Below are 18,925 nucleotides of genomic sequence, written 5' to 3'. Positions count from 1 at the left end.
TTTTACCATCTGTCTGCAGCTGCAGCGATACATGAACTTCCTCCAAGAGTCAGGTTTGGGAATAAAGAAACAATCGGCATGTAGACGTAACTTCAATCTCTGATTAAAACTTTATTGATCATGAAGTTAAAACAGTGATGTCAGAGTCGTCATGAAAGGTCTTGAAGTAAGGCGAGCACCGCCTCAAGCTTATCACACGTCTACTTAAAGGGTGGCAGAGTTTTTTAACACAAACTTGAACTTTTCATTGTTGCGGTAAATCTTTTCCTTCCTTTCTTCGTCTGCCATCTTCATGGCGCTTTGAGCGTCTATGACAGCACACGATTGAAGCTGACTGCGCCGCTGGGATTACATCACGCCGCGCAGACCTGACAGCCTGCTTCTCTGGGAAATTGAGCTGTCAGCTACAGTGCAGCCAGAGAAAAGCAAAGCACATCCTTGATGGCTTTTGTAGTCGCTCTTGTGTACGGACACTCTCCTGCAGTTTACAGTCTAATCGTGCTTTGAATTTCTCTTATTGGAGCGTGAACGGTCACTCACAGCTCAGCTCCACTCTGATGAAGTCCTTGAGGCCCTGGTTCTCCAGGAAGACTCCAGAGGGAGTGCTGGTTTTGAAGTAGAAAGAGATGTCGGAGGCCAGCTCTGCCTGCAGGGTGGGGAAGTAGAGGTACGAGGACTCCTGGTAGAAGGAGGCTGCGTTCCATATAGACTCTGGAGGGACAGAGAACGTTTTCTCACAGTGACATGAAAGCAAAGCAGAATGTCTGGAGACATGAGGACACGGTTCAGGCTTAGAATGTATCATCTTGTTGTTGTTATCCACCCTTGTCATTTTCAGAAGAGAGCAAATATTTATCAACATACCATATTTCTGGACCATACAGTTTGGTTTTTGCTGTTTGATGGATTTGTTTTTACTTCTCATATTGGTTCACTCCATGTTGTTGCTCTATGTCCAAACCTAATGCTAATAATAGAATCAGATTAAAGCATCAAGACTTTTGTGTGTCTGCATGTACACCAAGCTCTGTTATGTCTCCTAAAGACCCGCTCAAATTGAAATGGTGTTTTTTGGTGTTTTTAACGGGTTCTTGTAGCATTTTTTTTATGATGGAGGACATGCGTAAAGAAAATTTAGCTTAAAATTGCATTTCTTTTTTTATACAAATGTGTTGGGAAAGCCACGGTGTCCCTGCTCCTCTCCATTCCAATGCATCCACTTGCAGACAAATACAACCATTAATGTTTTTATTTTTGTCGTCCGAGCTGCCATCTAGCTGAAAACCATACGGGGTTGGGCTGGTGAGGGGCTGTAAGCTAGTGGAAGAGAGTGTAGGCAAAGTCTTGATGGGATATTAGTCCAGGCTTACTTACAACGGTTCTGCCCTCAAATCAGAGGTGAATTTCTAATGAGCTACTGCCGCTCTGCAGAAACTATGTACTAGAAAATGACCCAGATTTTTCAATTTTGCCTAAAAACTTCAAAAATCATAATTAACAAACCACTGGGAATGATTTTACAACAGATCAAGAATGATTGGAGTTTCATCAATTTAACCCTCTGTCACAGTTTGTTCTTGTTTTTTGGACCTTGTAAAAAACACCTAAATCCCTTCAAGTTTCTCATCAAATCAACAATGTGTTACGTCTAAATTCTGGTGCTTTTAAATGACCTGGAACAGATTTTCTGTGGTACACGGCACTCAAAAACCTGTCAAACGGTTGTAGTACAACTGGTAAACTATGAATCTGCACCACTTGATGGATAACTGAAGCATTGTTGTACTGTAATCTGCAGTCTCGCAGAGTGGTACCTACTGTGCTTCAACATAATAGTGAAGCTGCCAACTGAAAAAAAGTCGGACTATTGTTTTATATTTTATGTGTTTTGACTGTGTTTGAAAACTGGACAGAGCGAGTGTGATGTCAACCAAAAATATGGCTTACTTCTTGCTCCAATGAAATTAAATCAATTCAGTTCCAATTTATTTTGCAATACAGACACCGCCATGTTAAAGCCAGATGACTTCAGGCACCAATGATTTGTCCAAGTCATTGTTTCTATGGCTACCACTCACCAATCAGGGAAAATCCACACCCCTTTTACTGAAAGCGGGCTCTAGAGAATCTGTCAAATGTTTCAAACGTTGGACGTGGGGTCCAGTGGGGGCCACCTGCTTTTATTGAGGCAACCAATTGGTCAGATTGTAACTTCAAAAAAGAGAATGACCAAGAACATGTTAAAGAAAAGTAGTAAAGCAAGAATCTGAAAAGCAGAATGACTAAGCAACAGCCGTTTGTTTCTCTGTAGAAGTTTGTTTGAAATCTGGGGGGAGGGATCAATCACTCCAGTTCTCCTATTCAGTCAATGGTTACAACTGCACAATATTGAAAGTTATTGTGAATAAAGTTTGACTTATCAATCGTGTAGAACATTAAGAGCAACACGGTTCTCTAAACAAAAAAAATTCCCATCAACCCCTCTGATCTACTCCCTGCCTCTTCAGCCTGCTTGGTATTTTGTGTAGTGTAGTTGTACCGCACTATAAGACTGTTTTGATTAGGTTAATGCGCTTTATGGTCCAAAAATACCATAACTTGTTATTGACTTTGAAACCTTTTTTACAATATTGTACATGCGATTATTGCAATGGATGGATGGATAGAAGGGCTGGTTGATCTAACAATGCACATAGATTTTATTATCTTGCTATACTTGATGTTTTTTCTTTCTTTTCTTTGTTGTCTGGAGACGACCTCTGTGGTACAATTGGCACTTCATGAATAAACTGCATTTCCTTGAAGGTGGTTGTATAAAATCATTTTGTAAAAAAGCTCAATTAGCCCGAAGCTTTTAGCTTTAAAGTTTGATGCATGTATGATTCTTCTTTTAGTTGCAGTAAATGTAAAAGAAAAGGCATTAACATTGTTGTGTGAGGAGCATCATTAGACGGAGACAATCAAAGGTCTCTTGATGTACAGACTCTCACCATCGCTGAAGAGATTTGAAACACGCTTTTCAGCTTCTGAGTGTTTTGCTGCTTCGCCTGAAAAAAAACCCCTGCAGACGCCAAACTGTGCAAAACAACGACAAAAGCAGTGTTTTGTTGTGATCACACGTTCAGATGAACTTGGATGGGAGCGAGCTTGTAAACCAGCGGCACTGATGTTTTCCTGTTGGCTGCAGGTTGCGCTCAGATGTTCTTCTGCCTTTGCTGCTCTGTGTGGGAGCAGACGGAGCTTAGCTCTCAATCCACAGACAAACACAGAGGCTGCCGACACAAAGTTGTGGCGTGAACACGGTTCGTCTCTAATCTGCCACCATCTGCAGCCGGCTGGCAGCTGCAGCGGTGAGGTGATCACCTACTGTCTCCATAACAACGCAGAGGCCCGGCGTGGACCACGGCCCGCGAGCCCGTCCTGTTGGTGTCGCCGATCACAATCTGGCTGAGCGGGAGGTGCTCTTTGTAGGAGAGTAGTCCTGTGTCGTTAGCCCTGCAAGAGACAGCAACACAGGAGTCAGGCGGGCCCTCCGGGCTCGGCTACACACACCTTTTCTTCTCCATTAGCACAGAAAGCGCAGTAAACACTCTGAAAAGAGAGCAATCAATCACAAGGCAGACAGGTGCCGGTGGAAAAGCGCGCAGAGCGCAGCCGCGCTTTGGAGCGGATCGCCGAGCCGTAAACAAAGACATTGGGAACGCCGTTTCTAAATCCACCGACAGAAAACCACAGGGATCTAACGAAGGCGCCGCAATTAATCATTTCTAAGGAAACGCTGGAAGAAGAAAAGAGGTGGACACATTTTCACACATAAAACATTTAATGAGGAGAAGAGGTGAAGAGATGACCGATGGCTGCCTGGGGGATTCGTGAAAACAGACGGTAAATGTTGAAAGGCTGTTAGAGCTGCGTTTGAAGTCACCACTGATTTCTGTTTAGGAAAAAGATGAATGAAAGCTGCTATGAGTGGCCCTCGCCTCCGCCCCGACCCGCCCTGCACAGTGACCCCTGTGGCTCATGAGCACAACAAGCCGTGGTTCAACGCCCTCATCATCAACGGCCCCGCTAAGTGACGTGGTCAGTTCATGACAAGCGCTCATTTCATCTAACTTGGAAAAACTTTTGAAGCTGTGCGTCTGCCGTGTTGGCGAGCACGCCATGTGGAAATCCTGTGAAGAATGAGAAAAACATCCGTCCTCTTACTCAACCAACCAGAGTCTGTGCATTAATCAAAACGTTGAGTTTGAAAAAGTTAAGAAGGGATGAAGGTCTGTAGTTTCTGTAGGTGGCTCAAAGTAAAACCATTTAAATGATCTCTTTAGTGACGTTTTTTTTATGTCTTGATTTGAAAAACACGTGTGGGAACTTTCGTGGCTCTACGATCAATTTTCATTTTTGCAGCTCAAACATGAAACTACTTCAAAGAGAAAAATTGACATTATTCTAAGATATCAGTTGGAAAAATCCAGATGGAAGAGACTCAAAAGAATTTCAACATTAAAAGATTCGTTTTCGATGATTTCTGCAGCTTCATAGCAAAATAATGGCAAACAATCAATCAGTTTAAGCCTAAATCACAGCTGCCCTTATGGGTGGATACGGGTTGTCTGCTGGTCAAAAACGGACTAACTTGTATCTGGTTCGCACGAAATACCAAGGTCATTGACCGCTCAGTGAGCCTGTGGAGAGAAAATGTTCAAGCACATTTTTCTACAGGCATTCTGCGGGCCACAGGTTGTGTGAAAACCTAAACAAAAAGGGTCAAGTAAGAGAGACGCAGGCATGTCGTACAGATTTTTCATTTTTTCAACCCTCCCAAATCAAATACGTGTGCGCTCAGGAAGATCTGCAGTCCAGAAAATCATGGCCCCAAACATGAAGGTTTGACCACGCGATTCAGGTTTCACACGTCCAACCTTTCAAATCATCAGGACCGCTGGTGACAAAGGTTTTGGGTCTCATGACCAGTCAGGATGGGTCACTGAGAGACCAGCATTGGACTGTTCCCGTCTAAACACACAGAGGTTAATCTCCACTCCACTGTTTGTAGAAATCCCGGACAGAAACCAACAATCTCATCTCGTTGTTTTTTCTGTAATGAGATGCTCCCATGATATTTATATTTTATTTAACAGATGTAGTACTTCGCCGTAAAGGGTTTAATCTTTCTACCTTTCATTGCAATTTTGTAGAAACGTCCATATTTTTCTGAAAGGATGATGAGCGTTTCAGCGTTCACCAGTTAATCAAAGGTAAATGTTTACATTCAATCTGAACACGCCCAATCTCATCAGTTTGTTTACATCACAGCAGATTATTGTAAACAAATCTGTTTTTGTGTTCTGTTTGACTCTACGCTCAGCCGGGATCACAGCTTGAGCTGAAAAGTCCTGAACTTTCAAACTGCAGAGCTTTGAAAAGCATGAAAGCTTTTTCGTACCAGCAGAAATTGTGAAAGTGCGACCTCGATCACACAGGGTTTGCTTCATGCTGCTGCTTTGGCTTTCAGTGTTTTGAGCAAAAGCAAGAAGAACCAGATTCCAGTAAGAGACGACAGAAAAATAGTTTGTGACGTACCAGGCGTCTGTATCGGCATCACAGTTGCAGAAGTAGTTCAGGTCTAAGCAGTTCTCCTCCAGGCTGCAGGAGCACTGCTGGACTCCGGGCAGAAATCCACCCCAGTAGCTCCTCCGCTCTCCTTCACGGTCCAGCCACCATGACAGTGGGCTTCCATCTGCAACAAACACCATCAAGAAATTAGCAAGGTCAAGAAATGCATTACATCAAACCCCACAGGGAGACAAAGGTAGACAGATAACTTACTGTAAAGTGATTCATCAGTGAATGTTGCCTCACACTGAATCTACAGCTGAGGAAAAACAGGACGTTTACTGCTGTTTCTCCCCAGAAGACAAAGCCAAAAGCTGTCCCTTATTTCACGTAGGCTAGTTAGCATTCAACAAACTAAAGTCAAGCCCACCTTCTGATGCTTTTGGTTATTTTAGAGTGTCTTTTTCTTTGATAGAAATACTTTTAAAAAGGGTTGAGACAAAGAAATACCAACAGCATTGATTTCAGGTGTACCTGGAAACAGTAGAGTTTCTTCTGTTTTCAAGTTCTATTGAAATCAAGCCCAAGAAATGGTCCAAGATCCACAACACAGGAGGATGCAGGCTCCAATCTGAATAATGCCACAGTCAGAGAGCGCACGGTGAGTTAAATCTACGTTTTTCAGCAAGTGGCCGTGCGGCAGCATTTGTAATCTCGCTGCGGGTGGCTGCCTAGGTTTTATGGAAAAGTGACCGGACAATTGTTCTCTAAATGTTCACATCAGTCATTGGCCACCCAGGCACTTTTCGAGGCCATGCAGTGGTAGTCCAGTGACAGATGGCCATGGCCCCATTATCAAATCAGGCAAAAGTTGGGCGGCCACAGGTGGTTGGCAGCTATGATTGGACAATGTGTACATTTTTCCAGACGGCAGCCATCCATTTCATGTGCCACGGGCCGCTAGTCACCTGGTAGTCCCGGGACTATTTAAAAAGCAGGCCATTCTGCACGCCTGACTGCCGCTGTCCACAATAAGAAAAAATTGGGCAGCGGCAAGAAATCTTGAAGATTCTGTCGATGCCTCCCCATTGTGCAGAGGCAACTGTATTAGCGACCGTAGCATTAAGCGCAGAGACAGAAGCTGAAACACATATGTTTAGGATAAGCCTGTCTGAACCGGTCCTCGCTCTTAATTCAGCTCCGTCTGTCTTTTCTATCGGGCCTGTCCAGTCTCACTCTTTTGAACTTGTAAAATAAACCACCCCCTTTTCTGAGAAAGAAAAAAAAAATCAGATTTTCTTTTAATCTGAATTTCATGTAAGGAACCGTGTTTTAATCCTGACATTAGAGAATTCAGATTAAAAAAAAACTACAGGTCAACGCTCAGAACTGAACTGTACATAAAACCTGCACAGGAAGATAACCCCATTCTTCCAAGTCCAGGTCCTCAAAGGCGTCCCTCGTCTTGTGAACACAGGTGAAGTATGGTTGCTCTCCTGAAGGATCATATCAACTGACAGACAGACTTTAGCGCTGCTTCAAAGGCATCACTCATCACCTGAGCGAAGGGCACAGGTGTTTCAGCTTCAGCCATCCATCACACAGCGGGACCCTTTATTGCAAAGGGGCCAACTTCTAGAGAAAAGCCCATCAACCATTTTGTCACAATTCATGATCGCATGTCAGTGGTCACACTGCCTCTCCCCCTCCCGCAAACATTATAGCTCCACAGATGCAAAGAGCCATACGGAGGTCTGAGGCAGAAAACAGCTTTCACTTTCATCGCTGGACCAGACAACATTTGCATCACAAAGACCTGTTCTCCACCCTCGTACGCACATCTCTGCTACCGCCCTGATTTGCTTTCAGGCGGCATTCAGACACCAAGCAGGCCAACAAATAAGAAAAGGCAACAATCAATAGCTCCTGTGGGGGAGGTCACCCTCTCCCCTTAAATTGCCTCATATTGACACAACTTATTCTCATCAAGAAGCAAATGCATCTTCCTGTTTCACTGATGCATGAAACTCCAAAGCAGCAGCGCTAACAGCACAGGGGTGACACACAAGATACACAACAGCGGGGTGAAGCTCATTCCCAATAAGCAGCAAGAAACAAAATAATTGCTTATCCAACAACTAAGTCATAATTGAATCCCAATAGAATTTACAAGTACAGCACAACAATCTCTTTACACGGTCTCAGTCCATCCATACAGTTGTCTTTAACAGTCGAAACACTGGAACTTTGAATGTAGCACAACTTTTTGGACAGCTTAACCACATCTACTAAAAGAAATACACATAAAAACAATTCAAGTTTGAGTAAAATACTGTAATGCCAACTGCAGGACCTGTAGTGGGTATAATGCATTGTGGGAAGTTCTGTTCGGTTTAGGGTGTTTTCTGTGTTCTGGTACAGGTTTTGCAATGGTTTTGGTTGTTGCCTTGTTTAGTGTTGTGGTTGTGTTGCTGTGGTTTGCACCACAAGTTAGTGAGTTTCTCACAGGGGTGACATTGCCATTGCAAAAGCGGTTAAACATTTGTAACATCCTACATCAGCTGGATTACCACTTGGCTAACCTAGCATGTAGTATACAATAAACAAAATGTTTAGGGGTTCCATTTTTCATCATGCCATGCATTATTCTAGTTTTTTTCCCTAAATTTAGTCAGTAGTGAATTTTTATTTCATTAATCAATTTAGCTTTGTTTTTTGTCAAATTTGGATTCTCCTAATCAAAGTCATTTTGCTAGCTTAAACTTCGATTAGCACACTTCCGTTTTCAGCTAGCATCACGTCTTTTGGTATGGTTTATGTCGTAGTACGTTTTGTCCCCATAATTTGTTTTTAAAACTCAGTTTGTTCAGCTTTTAGATTTCGTTTTTGCTTTGAGGAAACATATTGGAGCAGAAACTCAAAATCCCATGAATGCTTTATGAGTTTTGATGAAAATTAGACCCGTTTGTTTTTGACAGACGTTCTACCTTGTAGAAAAGAGGAAGACTTCCAGCTCAGACTGTCTTTCTGTGGTGATTGCTGTCGCAGCAAACCTGAACAAACTGAAAAGACATTCTGTGACTCTTGACTGTCTTTTTGTTGACTCACAGGAGAATTTTAAAAAGCCTCTTGATGCCGTTCAAACAACAGCAGCAGCAGCTGCTGGAACACAACAGCGTCCTCTTCCTGCTTCATGAAAGCGTACTCCAAACACCAACACGTCTCTAACCTTTGTGGCCTCACTGCCGTTAAATCTACATAAAGTACGGCGGCACAGCACCATGTTCCAGAGAAGACACGAAATAAAAACCCAGACTAGAAAAACGGTTCTGGAAACAAGTGAAAGTGTGAAAATAACAAGCAAAACAGAAGGAGGACAGTGAGAGGAGCCACAATTATCCTGCTGCTGCGAATGTTTTCATTTCGACGTAAATGCTGGCGTTACCTCGCAGCAACCTCAGCTCATTACAGCTGATAAATAAGGAAAAAGCAAACAGAGAAAACAGGCGCCTGCACGTCCGTGTTTTAAGTGAACAGCACAGACATGTTTTACAGTTAAACTCCAGAGCTGGAGGTGAGCGTCAGACGTTTTGGCATCCGCCTGCATCTTGTATTCCCAGGAGGCTTCTTTGAACAGCTGCTGCTCTTGTTATTTTCCTGTAAATTAGCATGATGAGTGGCATTTTGTCAAAATCTTAGGATAAGCCTTAGACTGTTGTTCTTAAAAGAGATATTGTTTGCATCAGTAACTCAGAGAAGTGATGTACAAAGGGACTCTGCACTTTTAAAAGTTGTTTAAACAACAAAGTGGAGCATTAAAAAAAATGCAGGAGTGCGTTTGCGCGGCTCCAAAATGGCTCTTTCAGCCTCTCCCAGCCTCTCTTTGATGTCTGAGGCGATTATGAACTTGTTTATTTGTGTGCGCTGCATCCGGGGAGCGGCACAAGCCGGGACTTCATGAATGTTTCATGACTTAAGAGTAAACGTGGAGATGTAGGGACCAAAGGTGCCGCAGCAGCTGCAGATGAATGAATGCCAGCACAGAGCGAGCGTCGCCTCCCCACTTATTGTTGAGAAATAACAAGAGGAGCGAGCAGGGGGCTGCTGAGGGGGCAGCCGCTTCCCAAGAGGGAAAACCCACAAATGTGACCTCGGCCTCACAATGCAACATCGGAAGGCGCACAGCAGCTAATCTGGAGGGACGCTGACGTCGCCCATCGTGGAGAGGAGGAAACTGGGGGCAGAAAAGACGGAAATCCAACTGCAGCCCATTTTACTTGAGGTCTATTCTAAAGGAGACTTTCAAAATTCCTCATATTTCCCCTCACAAACCCTCTCTATACTCGAGCACTGAAGGACTTTCTGAGGTACTCATGGAAAAACTACTTTATGAAGTAGGGATGTAACAATTCATAGTCATCGGTTCGGTTTAAACAATTCAACAGTTTGCCTCAGACAGATTGATCAGATAGAATAAATTATTTAATATTTACATCCAGCGGCGGAGCCACAGGGTAGGTTAAGGGGGGGCGGCTGTCCCCCAGCAAAATATTTTGCTGCACACTTGGCCCCCCAATTTTTAAGTCAATAAAAGTATCATTGTTGACAAAGAACAATAAATCATCAATACAAGCTCATTTAAGCATTGCAAACTGAACAAAAAGCAAAATTTTTAAATACAATCAAAACTGTTAGAAATACGTATTTTTTATCCTTTCTTAATGGCCTTTCACGCTTGTTCTTGTTTTAACAGAATCATGCTGTGCTTCCACTAGCACCCCCCCCCCCCCAAAAAAAAAAAAAACAACAACAACAAAACACAACAAAAAGGCGGGAAGCAAACAAAACATTTACAACTTTTTTTTTTTTTAGATTTTGCATTTTTTTGAGGATACAATGGGGGACGTGAGCAGAAGTTAGCTTTGCCTTCCTCTAATGTCTTTACCAACATTATCATAAAAGTAGCACTTTTGTTAGATAACTAGCATCGTTAGCTGGAGCTTCATCCTTAGCTTAAAAGTTTTACATTGGTTTACCTTTTCCAGATGACCTATAATTTATTTAGGAGTATTTGCATTTGTTACATTTTTAAAGCATCTCAAATGTCTACGATTTAACACATTAGTGATCAATATTGTGATAACGATATAACTTGCGGTACATGAACAAATAGAAAACCAACCAAAAACATAATTTCCATTTCACTGAAGCAGTTTAAAAATTATACTCCAAATGACCCTCGTTTACATCGTCAAACATAAAAGGGATCCATCTGATTGGTCAACAACGTGAAGGGGTGCATCTGATTGGTCAAATGAATAAATAGATTAATTTGATTCATTAAGTACTTCAAGCTGCCATAAGATTATTTTAGCACATTTAAGGTAACTATTTATTGTAATTTCCGCCGACTTTTGCGATTTGCATATTGCACAGCTTGATCTCACGATAACTATAGATTTGCGATTTATTGTGCAGGCCAGATTTACATAATAATTGCGTATAAACTAAGTAAAATACACGCAAACTGCGCAATTTTCAACAGACCGAACATTCTGAACAGCTCAAAACCCAATTCGTGCAAAGACCCGTTTGCAGAAACCCTTGACGGACATCTGCACACATCGACGAATGCAAGAAATTACGTTCAGTATATCACGCATGTATCACCAAAATTACAGACATGGAAAATGGGCAAAATGTGTGGAGGGGCTGTATGAAGAGGCCTTTAGACTGCAGGCTTTGTTTTCAATCTCCTTATAATATAGCGTCTCAAACAGGAAGAAATAAAACTAAAGCTTTACATTTTGAAGCACAGTGAACTCACCCTTTGCATTAAAGAGGCGGGACTTTTTGCAGTTGTACACCACTTCCTGCTGACAGTGTTCCGACCCAGAGACGATCGAGCGCATCTGTTCGGCCGATGCGTTGTAGCTCAACCTCACGATGTGCGGCCTCTTTGGCGAGGAGCCTTGGACTTGAATGGGAGCCGTGCCGTTATGTGACAACACCGTCCACACCTTCTTCTCTGCAAAGACACGTTGACAGGTTACCATAAAACCATTAGGAGTAGAGCATTTTTTTAAAAAATGACGGCGAAGTTCTTCAAATTTGATTCATCTATTTAAAATTCATGAACAGTCAGTCTATATTCGGGTCAGGGCGGTTGAGCATTTAAAGGGATATTCTGGCGTTTTGAAGTGAGGCTGTTTGAAGTACTTGAAAGCCATAAGTACATATTGGATTTTGGTCCAAATCTGAGATGTTATTTTAAAGCCAATGTCGGTCCATCACATTGAGGACCCTGACAGTACTTGGCACGCTGTCACATCTGCAGCGGTCTGCCTATAAATGCAGATGCACGTTCAGGAACGGTTGATCAGCTAAAGGATATGCAGAGCCAGAGAGCACACGCCGACAGCGCTTTGCATTTTCTTCTCCTGACAAAACAGTTTATTTCTATGCAAATGTGTTCAGATACAAACAATAATTCACCCGGTAATCACATCGCACATCCAGGCTCTCCGATTGTGCAATTGCTCTATCGCGTACGTGGCACAAAATGTTTTCTGTTCATCAGTTCAGGATCATTATGCTCACCGTGAGCTGGACCTGTCATTCCTAAAACTGCTGCTGCCGCAGCAGCAGAGAGCAGCATGAAGAATAAAGTGGAGGACACAAATGAGCTGATTTTAAAACTACAAAATGTACAATCAGCAAATAAAACTTTTATAAATTATTAATATTATAGTCAATGTCTTTTTTACTATGCACTATTGAGCAGGGCTTTCACAGAAAGGCTCAGGATCCCGTTCAACATTCTCACAGAGAATAGGAAAATTAGATGAGGCTTCGCTTTTTTAAACCTCCTGGTTTTGGCACTAGGTGGCGCTCCTGCCATCAACAGCTTTTTTACAAAACAAGATTGTTGCGTCAATGCTAACACAGTATTCCCTCGCTCAATTGCGGTTCATCTTTTTGGTTCTTGCTGTTTTTGTCTTTTTCAGTACAACTTTGTTTGCCTTTGCATTGTGGTCTGCAACCTGACTTGCTGCAGTCAGTCAACAACCTCCATGCTGTGTCTGCTTTACAAAATTACATAAGTCTTCAATGGCAATCAGATTACTGCATAACACTGGACTAATTTTCTATAAAATCTTTGAACTTTAAGAGTTTAAACAAGAGAGAAAAGTGTGAAGATGTTGAATGTCTGAGAAAGTCGAAAAAAGTGTGTAGAGAGGAGTTTTACAGCCTTAAAAAATCTCACATCACTAAAAAAGAAAGTTAAGTGATTTATAGATTTTGTGAATCGTAGGAAGTTTTTAAAACAACTCCCCTGATAAACAAGGTACTGATATACTTTGTTCTGTAAAAACTGTTCCAATTTACAAAAAAAAAAAAAATCAGCAAAAATATTTTGTTTTATTTAAATTCTATTTAAATTAACAGAAAAAAATCAAATCATTACAAAAGAATTTCTGACCACAAGGGGCATGGGCATGGATTATTATTCTTTTTCGTGTCTTTGTTATTGTACTGAAGACCCACTTTGGGGAACAATATCCTCAATTTCAACAAACTCAAAGAGTAAAAACAGAAACTCTAACGATGCAGCGGATAGATTTGTTTCCCTGACTTGGTGCGTTATTTCATTAAACCTTCAGGACTTTTTTTCCTCTGCAAAGTCACTTGCTGCATTTCAAAAAGCAAAGAACTTCAACATTAATGTGCACGGCAAGTTCTAATACCTGCATACGTGTAGCATCCATCATGATTTAGGAATATGGGATTTGGTCTTTGAAATGTTGAAGATTCAGACGGTAAAAATGTGATGAAGATTGAGGGCAAAGCAGAAACCCTAAAGGCTGATTTACACTGGTCTGTTTGCGGTGCAAAAAAAAGAACAGATATTAATCAATCAGAATGTTTACATCTCCAACTTTATATCTGCGTCTGACGTTCGTCCCGCTGCAACGGAAACGCAAGCTTGATGCTTCCACTTCCAATTTTGGAAGCACAAAAACAACAATTTATGACACAAAACATACATTTTATATAAGGACTCAGTGAGGAAAGGCGATAGCTTGAGTTTTGAATGATTGAAGAGAGAGGGACAAACGACTTGACACGGGGTGGCAGGACAAACCACTCCTCCGGGTGTGAGGAGGGAGGGAGGACGGACGGACCGGAGAAGCAACAGAAACAATGTAAACTAACGAACGGTCGTGAGACGGACTCTGGTTTACCAATGCAGAGACGCACCGCAGACCAGTGGATATCCAGGGTACAGAAGAAAGTTAGGAGTGTTTTCATGAATCTCACAACAGAAATCCTGATACAAGAGCAAATACTCCGTTGCAGATGTTCCTCACAGATTCAGCAGTTCAGTAACTAATGAGTCTATGGAAGGATACAAATCTGTTTAATCTTTCACAGATGATTATTCAGCTGCAATATGTGATTATTGTCTAAAGATGAAGAAGATATTCACTGCAGAAACCTTTCTAGCAGATGTTTCCCTTTTGGGAAAAGTAAACTGTTTCAAATCTGACAGGAGAACATGGTTTACGTACAGATTTTCAAAGTTTTTAAGGAAAAAACCCCACAAAACATGAGATCAGCCTCATATTCACTGAATCAGAATGCTGCTGCTGACAGAGGCCAGTGAAGATTTTGTGAGATGGGAGGTGGCACGCTTATTGAAAGTCAGCTAAATATCAGTGAACTACGCCGTCCAAACGGCCACTGTAATATGAAACCGATGCTTTAATAGGCAAACGGAAAGACCTCTAACCAAATGCTGACAGATGAAAGGGCTGACTCATCAAAAATGCAGAAAGGTGGGTCTGTGTGTTAAACATTTAAACAGGACAAAGGAAAGCTCAGTTCCAAACGTGACCATAGAGGTTTGTCGGTTATGATGAGAAGGACAAGTTTTATCCATCTTATGACTCGTACTCAATCAAATGTAAGGTTTGTGGTGATAAAATCAACACAACATTGGTGTGAATCAACACAAGAACAAGGAGGAACAGTTATGCAGGTGTCCATACATGTCTGAGGAATCACAGTTTGGGCAAATGACACTACAGCCTGGTGTAGAAGCCACTCTAAGAAAAGGTCATTAGTTTCATGGAAAATCAAGAAACAGCCTATGGCAGTATGGGTGTATATATTTAGAGGAGCTATTATAATGAGTGGATGATGACCAACATTCACAGACAAGAGTGAATGAGGTCAAGCAGCTTTAGCAAAAAACCCTGTGAGTCCACAAAGGTCCAAACATGGGGAGAATGAAGAGGAATTGGTGAAATCTATTGTTAATGGAGATATGTTTGATATATAGTTGATACTACAACCAAACTTAGTTGTAGGTTTAAGCCTTAGTCGTAACTGCTCTTACGGGTGGATATGGGCTGTCTGCAAGCGAAAAATGGACAAACCTGAACATGAAAGGTCGTAGACACCTTATTGAGCTTGTAGAGCGAAAATGTTCATGAAGCTTTTTTTTTTTTCCTATGGGGATGTTGCAAGTGACAGGTTGTAGTGAACGCTTACGCAACATGCAGGGGTGAGTAAGGATAAAGGAGTAGGATGCCGATTTTGTATTTTGTCGACCACCAAAGAAATTCTGGGAACTGCACGAGGAGCCTGTTAGTGCTGTTCACGTGATAACTGCGCGATCCTTGTGCACCCCATCAGACCTGCCAATTTCCTCTGCAGACAGCCCATAACTAACTGACTGTAAGTACAGTTGTGTCTTATGTATGGTGTAAGGTCACCGCACTTTATAAGTGCATGCAACTTCCATTAGTCTTAGGAAAACTTAACAATTCGCTTACCACGTGTGACAATAGTGCATTTCACTTTCATGTTGCATCTTAAAGGGGCTGCTACACACTTGCACTCCCTTTAAGATGCAACTACTCCTCTCTATGCCCATCCACAGGCCTGGATAACCCAAAAAGCTGCAGTGCCTGTACAGGTGCATAAGACTACACCTTAAAACTTTGGAAGTTTTCAAACGTCATGTTTGTTGCCGGTTAGAATGGCAGAGATCCACATTCAGTCAATTACTGTGTTATTATTTAACTTTGGATTTAATCAGTGCGAGTTCTATTGGGATGTTGAGAGATTTTATTTATGCAGTAACGTTGAAAATGGGATTTGTACCTCATTACTGGGGCATCTGTTTGGTCAGTTCATAACTTGAATAACTTGCGATACAAAAAAATGTGATAAGATGTTAAACAGGTATCAGAGAGCAAGATGGATAGAATGATGAGCAATATCCATTTATTTCTCTATAGAGAAAAATAAAGAGCCAGCAGGTGCTTCCTGTTGGAACGCGATTGGGGAGGGGTCACTCTGTCGAGTTCTCTATATCTAGTCAATGGTTTTGGCAAAATGTAGATGAAAACCTTGTTCAGTGAATGACCCTCCCTCTGTTTTTTTCCTGGATGAAAACCTCAGAGCAAAGGTAGAAACCTCTGAAGCAAAACGTTTGCTACAACAGCACTTCGTGCCGACGGTGTCATATCACACGTAAAGGTTTTACATCTCTGAAAACCACATAAACAGCCCAGTTTCTGGGCAACAATCAGTGCAAAGACCTTCTTCTCATATCCTAAAGATAACATGATCTGAGCTGATGGAACACTTCAGCCAGGAAGGCGCCCTGATTCCACACACTCTCCTGAACGAGGACTTGATGTTTGCTTTGCACCAGAGGCATTCCTCCTCCACTTCATCATTATTCTTCTCAGGTTGTCTGGCTTACTCTTATTTACATGTCTAATTGATTTGTTAATCGAGGTCAAGCTGCGGCTGATCCGCTGCAGAACGATCACACTCCAGAAAGTGGATCATCTTTACAATAACCCCGTGGAGGAGAAAACAGCAGGAAACCTCAGACAGCCGACAGATGGAAACCATCTCCAGAGTCAGAACTTTGAGAAATCTCAGCTGAAAGTACGAAGATCTCCACTTTCATCAAAGTTCACAAAAAGGATGTAGACATTCATGACAACTGTTTTTTTAAAATCTGTTAACAAATTGAAGGAACTGCTTTCATTTCTGGTCCTGTATGTCAAAAATACTGACTCGTTTGGAAATCTAGAAAAAGACCTGATGCAAAGAAATGTGACAATTTGGGTTTGGTCCTGAAACGCCACGATGCTAACTTTCTGCTATAACGGCCGTAAATGAGGTGCAGTATCAACATTCCTGTATTTTCTTTAGAAACTCCCATTCCACCTAGGACAGGGGTCGGCAACCCAAAATGTTGGATGAGCCAAATTGGACGAACAAAACAAAAAACAAACATGTCTGGAGCTGCAAAATATCAAAAGCCCTATTTAAGCCTTATAATGAAGGCAACACATGCAATATGTATCTATAGGAGAACGACGCGTCACGTGACTGCTCTGTAACTTCAATACAATAATATTGTAACCACCCAGCCGGGACGTCTTTTTAGCTGGGAACACAACGCCAAGCTGCTAGCGTAGTGCTTAATTGAAAAGCTATCCATATCTCAAACACCGCACGACCCCGGATAGTCTCTAGCAATAATAAACAAGAAGGGGACCGAAATTCCTTTTCAGCATTAAACCTGTTTATCCAAGCACATGAACAGCCGAAACAGCATGGAAGTGACTTCAATTCACAACACTCTCACTCAAGGTTTTACCCCGAAACTCCCCACTTCCCATGAGCCTTAGGGGCTGAAGGCGGGGCTAACCCCCAGGTTGCAATGAATATGAACCACTATCAATGAATTATGTTTCCTTGCTTTGATAAAAAATAAAGAAATGAAATAAAGAAATCCGATTTTTGATGTCATTTTTATTTTGAGGATTCGAACAAAAGAATGCTCCCCTAGCATATCTGAAGTTTAATTTGTAAATTTGTGTTTTGTATTGTACTTTCGTTTTGTACAATAAAGTTAAAAAAAAAAAAGTCATGTGCATTTTAGGTCTGTTAGCAGCAGGGGATTGTGGGATGCGGTTTCCTGATCTAATTAGGGCTCAGCATGAGCGTTTCTGTTTGCCCACGTTTCTTTTCATATGGCAGTTTTGTTGTTCCACCTTAGTTTATTCTTCCTCTTATGTTGTTTCTTTATGTTGGACCGTGAGTGTGGGAGGGAGAGAGGTTGATGACTTCTGTGCAATGTTCAATGTGGTGTGTGTGTTAAGTAAACAGGCTTGCAATGCCAGGAAGGAGTCTATACTCTCAGCTAAGTTTGCTGCCTGCTCCTCTTAGAAACTGTGCGGAGACGTGGCTTTCATGGGTCACGGACATTTCTCTAGCGCAGCCAATAGATTTATAGCTCTACTTTTTGACAGTGTGGCTCCCGTTTGGCCCTCTGCAACTGACGTACCTGCTTGACAATACAAAGTTTTTTCTACACATTCTTACAGCATTGGAAAACGTTAATAATGTTTGTGTCTTGTTTTTCCTCCTATATAAACCATATTAAAACAAAAAATATATTTCTCTTCCCCATCATCTTACATTTTCCAACATTTTTGAAAATGCTCCAGGGAGCCACTAGGGCAGCGCCAAAGAGCCGCTTCCGGCTCCTGAGCCGCGGGTTGCCGACCCCTGACCTAGTATGTAAAATCATTTGGGTGGGATATGAATGTAAATTCTGTTTGTTATTTTTCTTTAGTAGTTTCTAAATGGTCTAATGGTCTGGCTTAGAATGGTCCCGGTAACTTAGGCGAGCGTTCCACTCAAAGTTGGACCGTCGGTGCGGGGTGCAGACCGATTGCGTTGCTTTGCATCATAGTAGTGCGACTACTCCTAATGAGGTCTGCTTGGCTTTTGGTACCTTGTATATCCAAGTCATTTGATGTTACTTGGGAGAAGATTGCAGGCAGTGAAGAGGAATACGCTGTTGCTGGTTTGGTGCTTTTTTTGTTGAAAATGACCTTCTGCCAATTGGAGGGCTTAAAGAGTTGCTCCGGCCTAAACTAGGCTGTTCCATTTTTCTAAGACCTACAACCAACGAGGGCCCAAAAAGCTCCATTTTATAATGGAAACGCTTAAATTACCGGACCGTACCGCTCAGTGGATACGAGGCTTCGGTGACAGCGGGGACAGTGATGAGGAATCCAGGTGGTTACGCAGTCATGTTATCACATATCAAGGGGTTAAAGCCCTATGTGAAGCTGTACTAATGTAAAGTTTAACATAACGTGTTTTCAAAACATTTTGCTGATGAAGAACACTTCACTACTGTAAAGAGTGAAGTTATAAAGCTGCTTATTTGCGCCCCAGAATCCGTTGGATTTACATTAACTGTGCAAACAGCCGAAGAGTAACGGCAGTCGAAAGAACATCAACACTGGAGCTAAAGCGCTAGTAT

General features: G+C 42.0%; 2 protein-coding genes across 23 annotated transcripts in view; one reads left to right on the top strand and one right to left on the bottom strand.

The window, feature by feature from the left end:
* The window catches only part of cntnap5a (contactin associated protein family member 5a), a 159,675-nt gene that overhangs the window by 43,101 nt on the left and 97,649 nt on the right, over nt 1-18,925 (bottom strand). For both annotated transcript variants that reach the window (XM_011489979.4, XM_078939673.1), the window contains exons 13-16: nt 11,381-11,581; nt 5,581-5,737; nt 3,368-3,495; nt 541-711 (exon numbers count right to left, since the gene is read on the bottom strand). In XM_011489979.4, coding sequence (XP_011488281.1) covers nt 541-711; nt 3,368-3,495; nt 5,581-5,737; nt 11,381-11,581 — 657 coding nt within the window. The remainder of the gene's footprint in view (nt 1-540; nt 712-3,367; nt 3,496-5,580; nt 5,738-11,380; nt 11,582-18,925) is intronic.
* The window catches only part of LOC110017394 (uncharacterized), a 90,698-nt gene that overhangs the window by 53,208 nt on the left and 18,565 nt on the right, over nt 1-18,925 (top strand). Inside the window, exon 3 of one of the 21 annotated variants that reach the window (XR_013652776.1) lies at nt 3,943-4,316. The exons of the other annotated variants lie outside the window; for them this stretch is intronic. The gene's annotated coding sequence lies outside the window, so the exon portion shown is untranslated. Of the gene's footprint in view, nt 1-3,942; nt 4,317-18,925 lie in introns of those variants that run through there. 21 annotated transcript variants of the gene reach the window in all.

This window comes from Oryzias latipes, chromosome 21 (genome assembly GCF_053564925.1).
Source record: "Oryzias latipes strain Hd-rR chromosome 21, Olatipes_Hd-rR_3.1".
Classification (NCBI taxonomy): Eukaryota; Metazoa; Chordata; class Actinopteri; order Beloniformes; family Adrianichthyidae; genus Oryzias; species Oryzias latipes.
The sequence above is the reverse complement of the archived record's forward strand: the minus strand, read 5'-3'. Positions and strand labels throughout refer to the sequence as shown.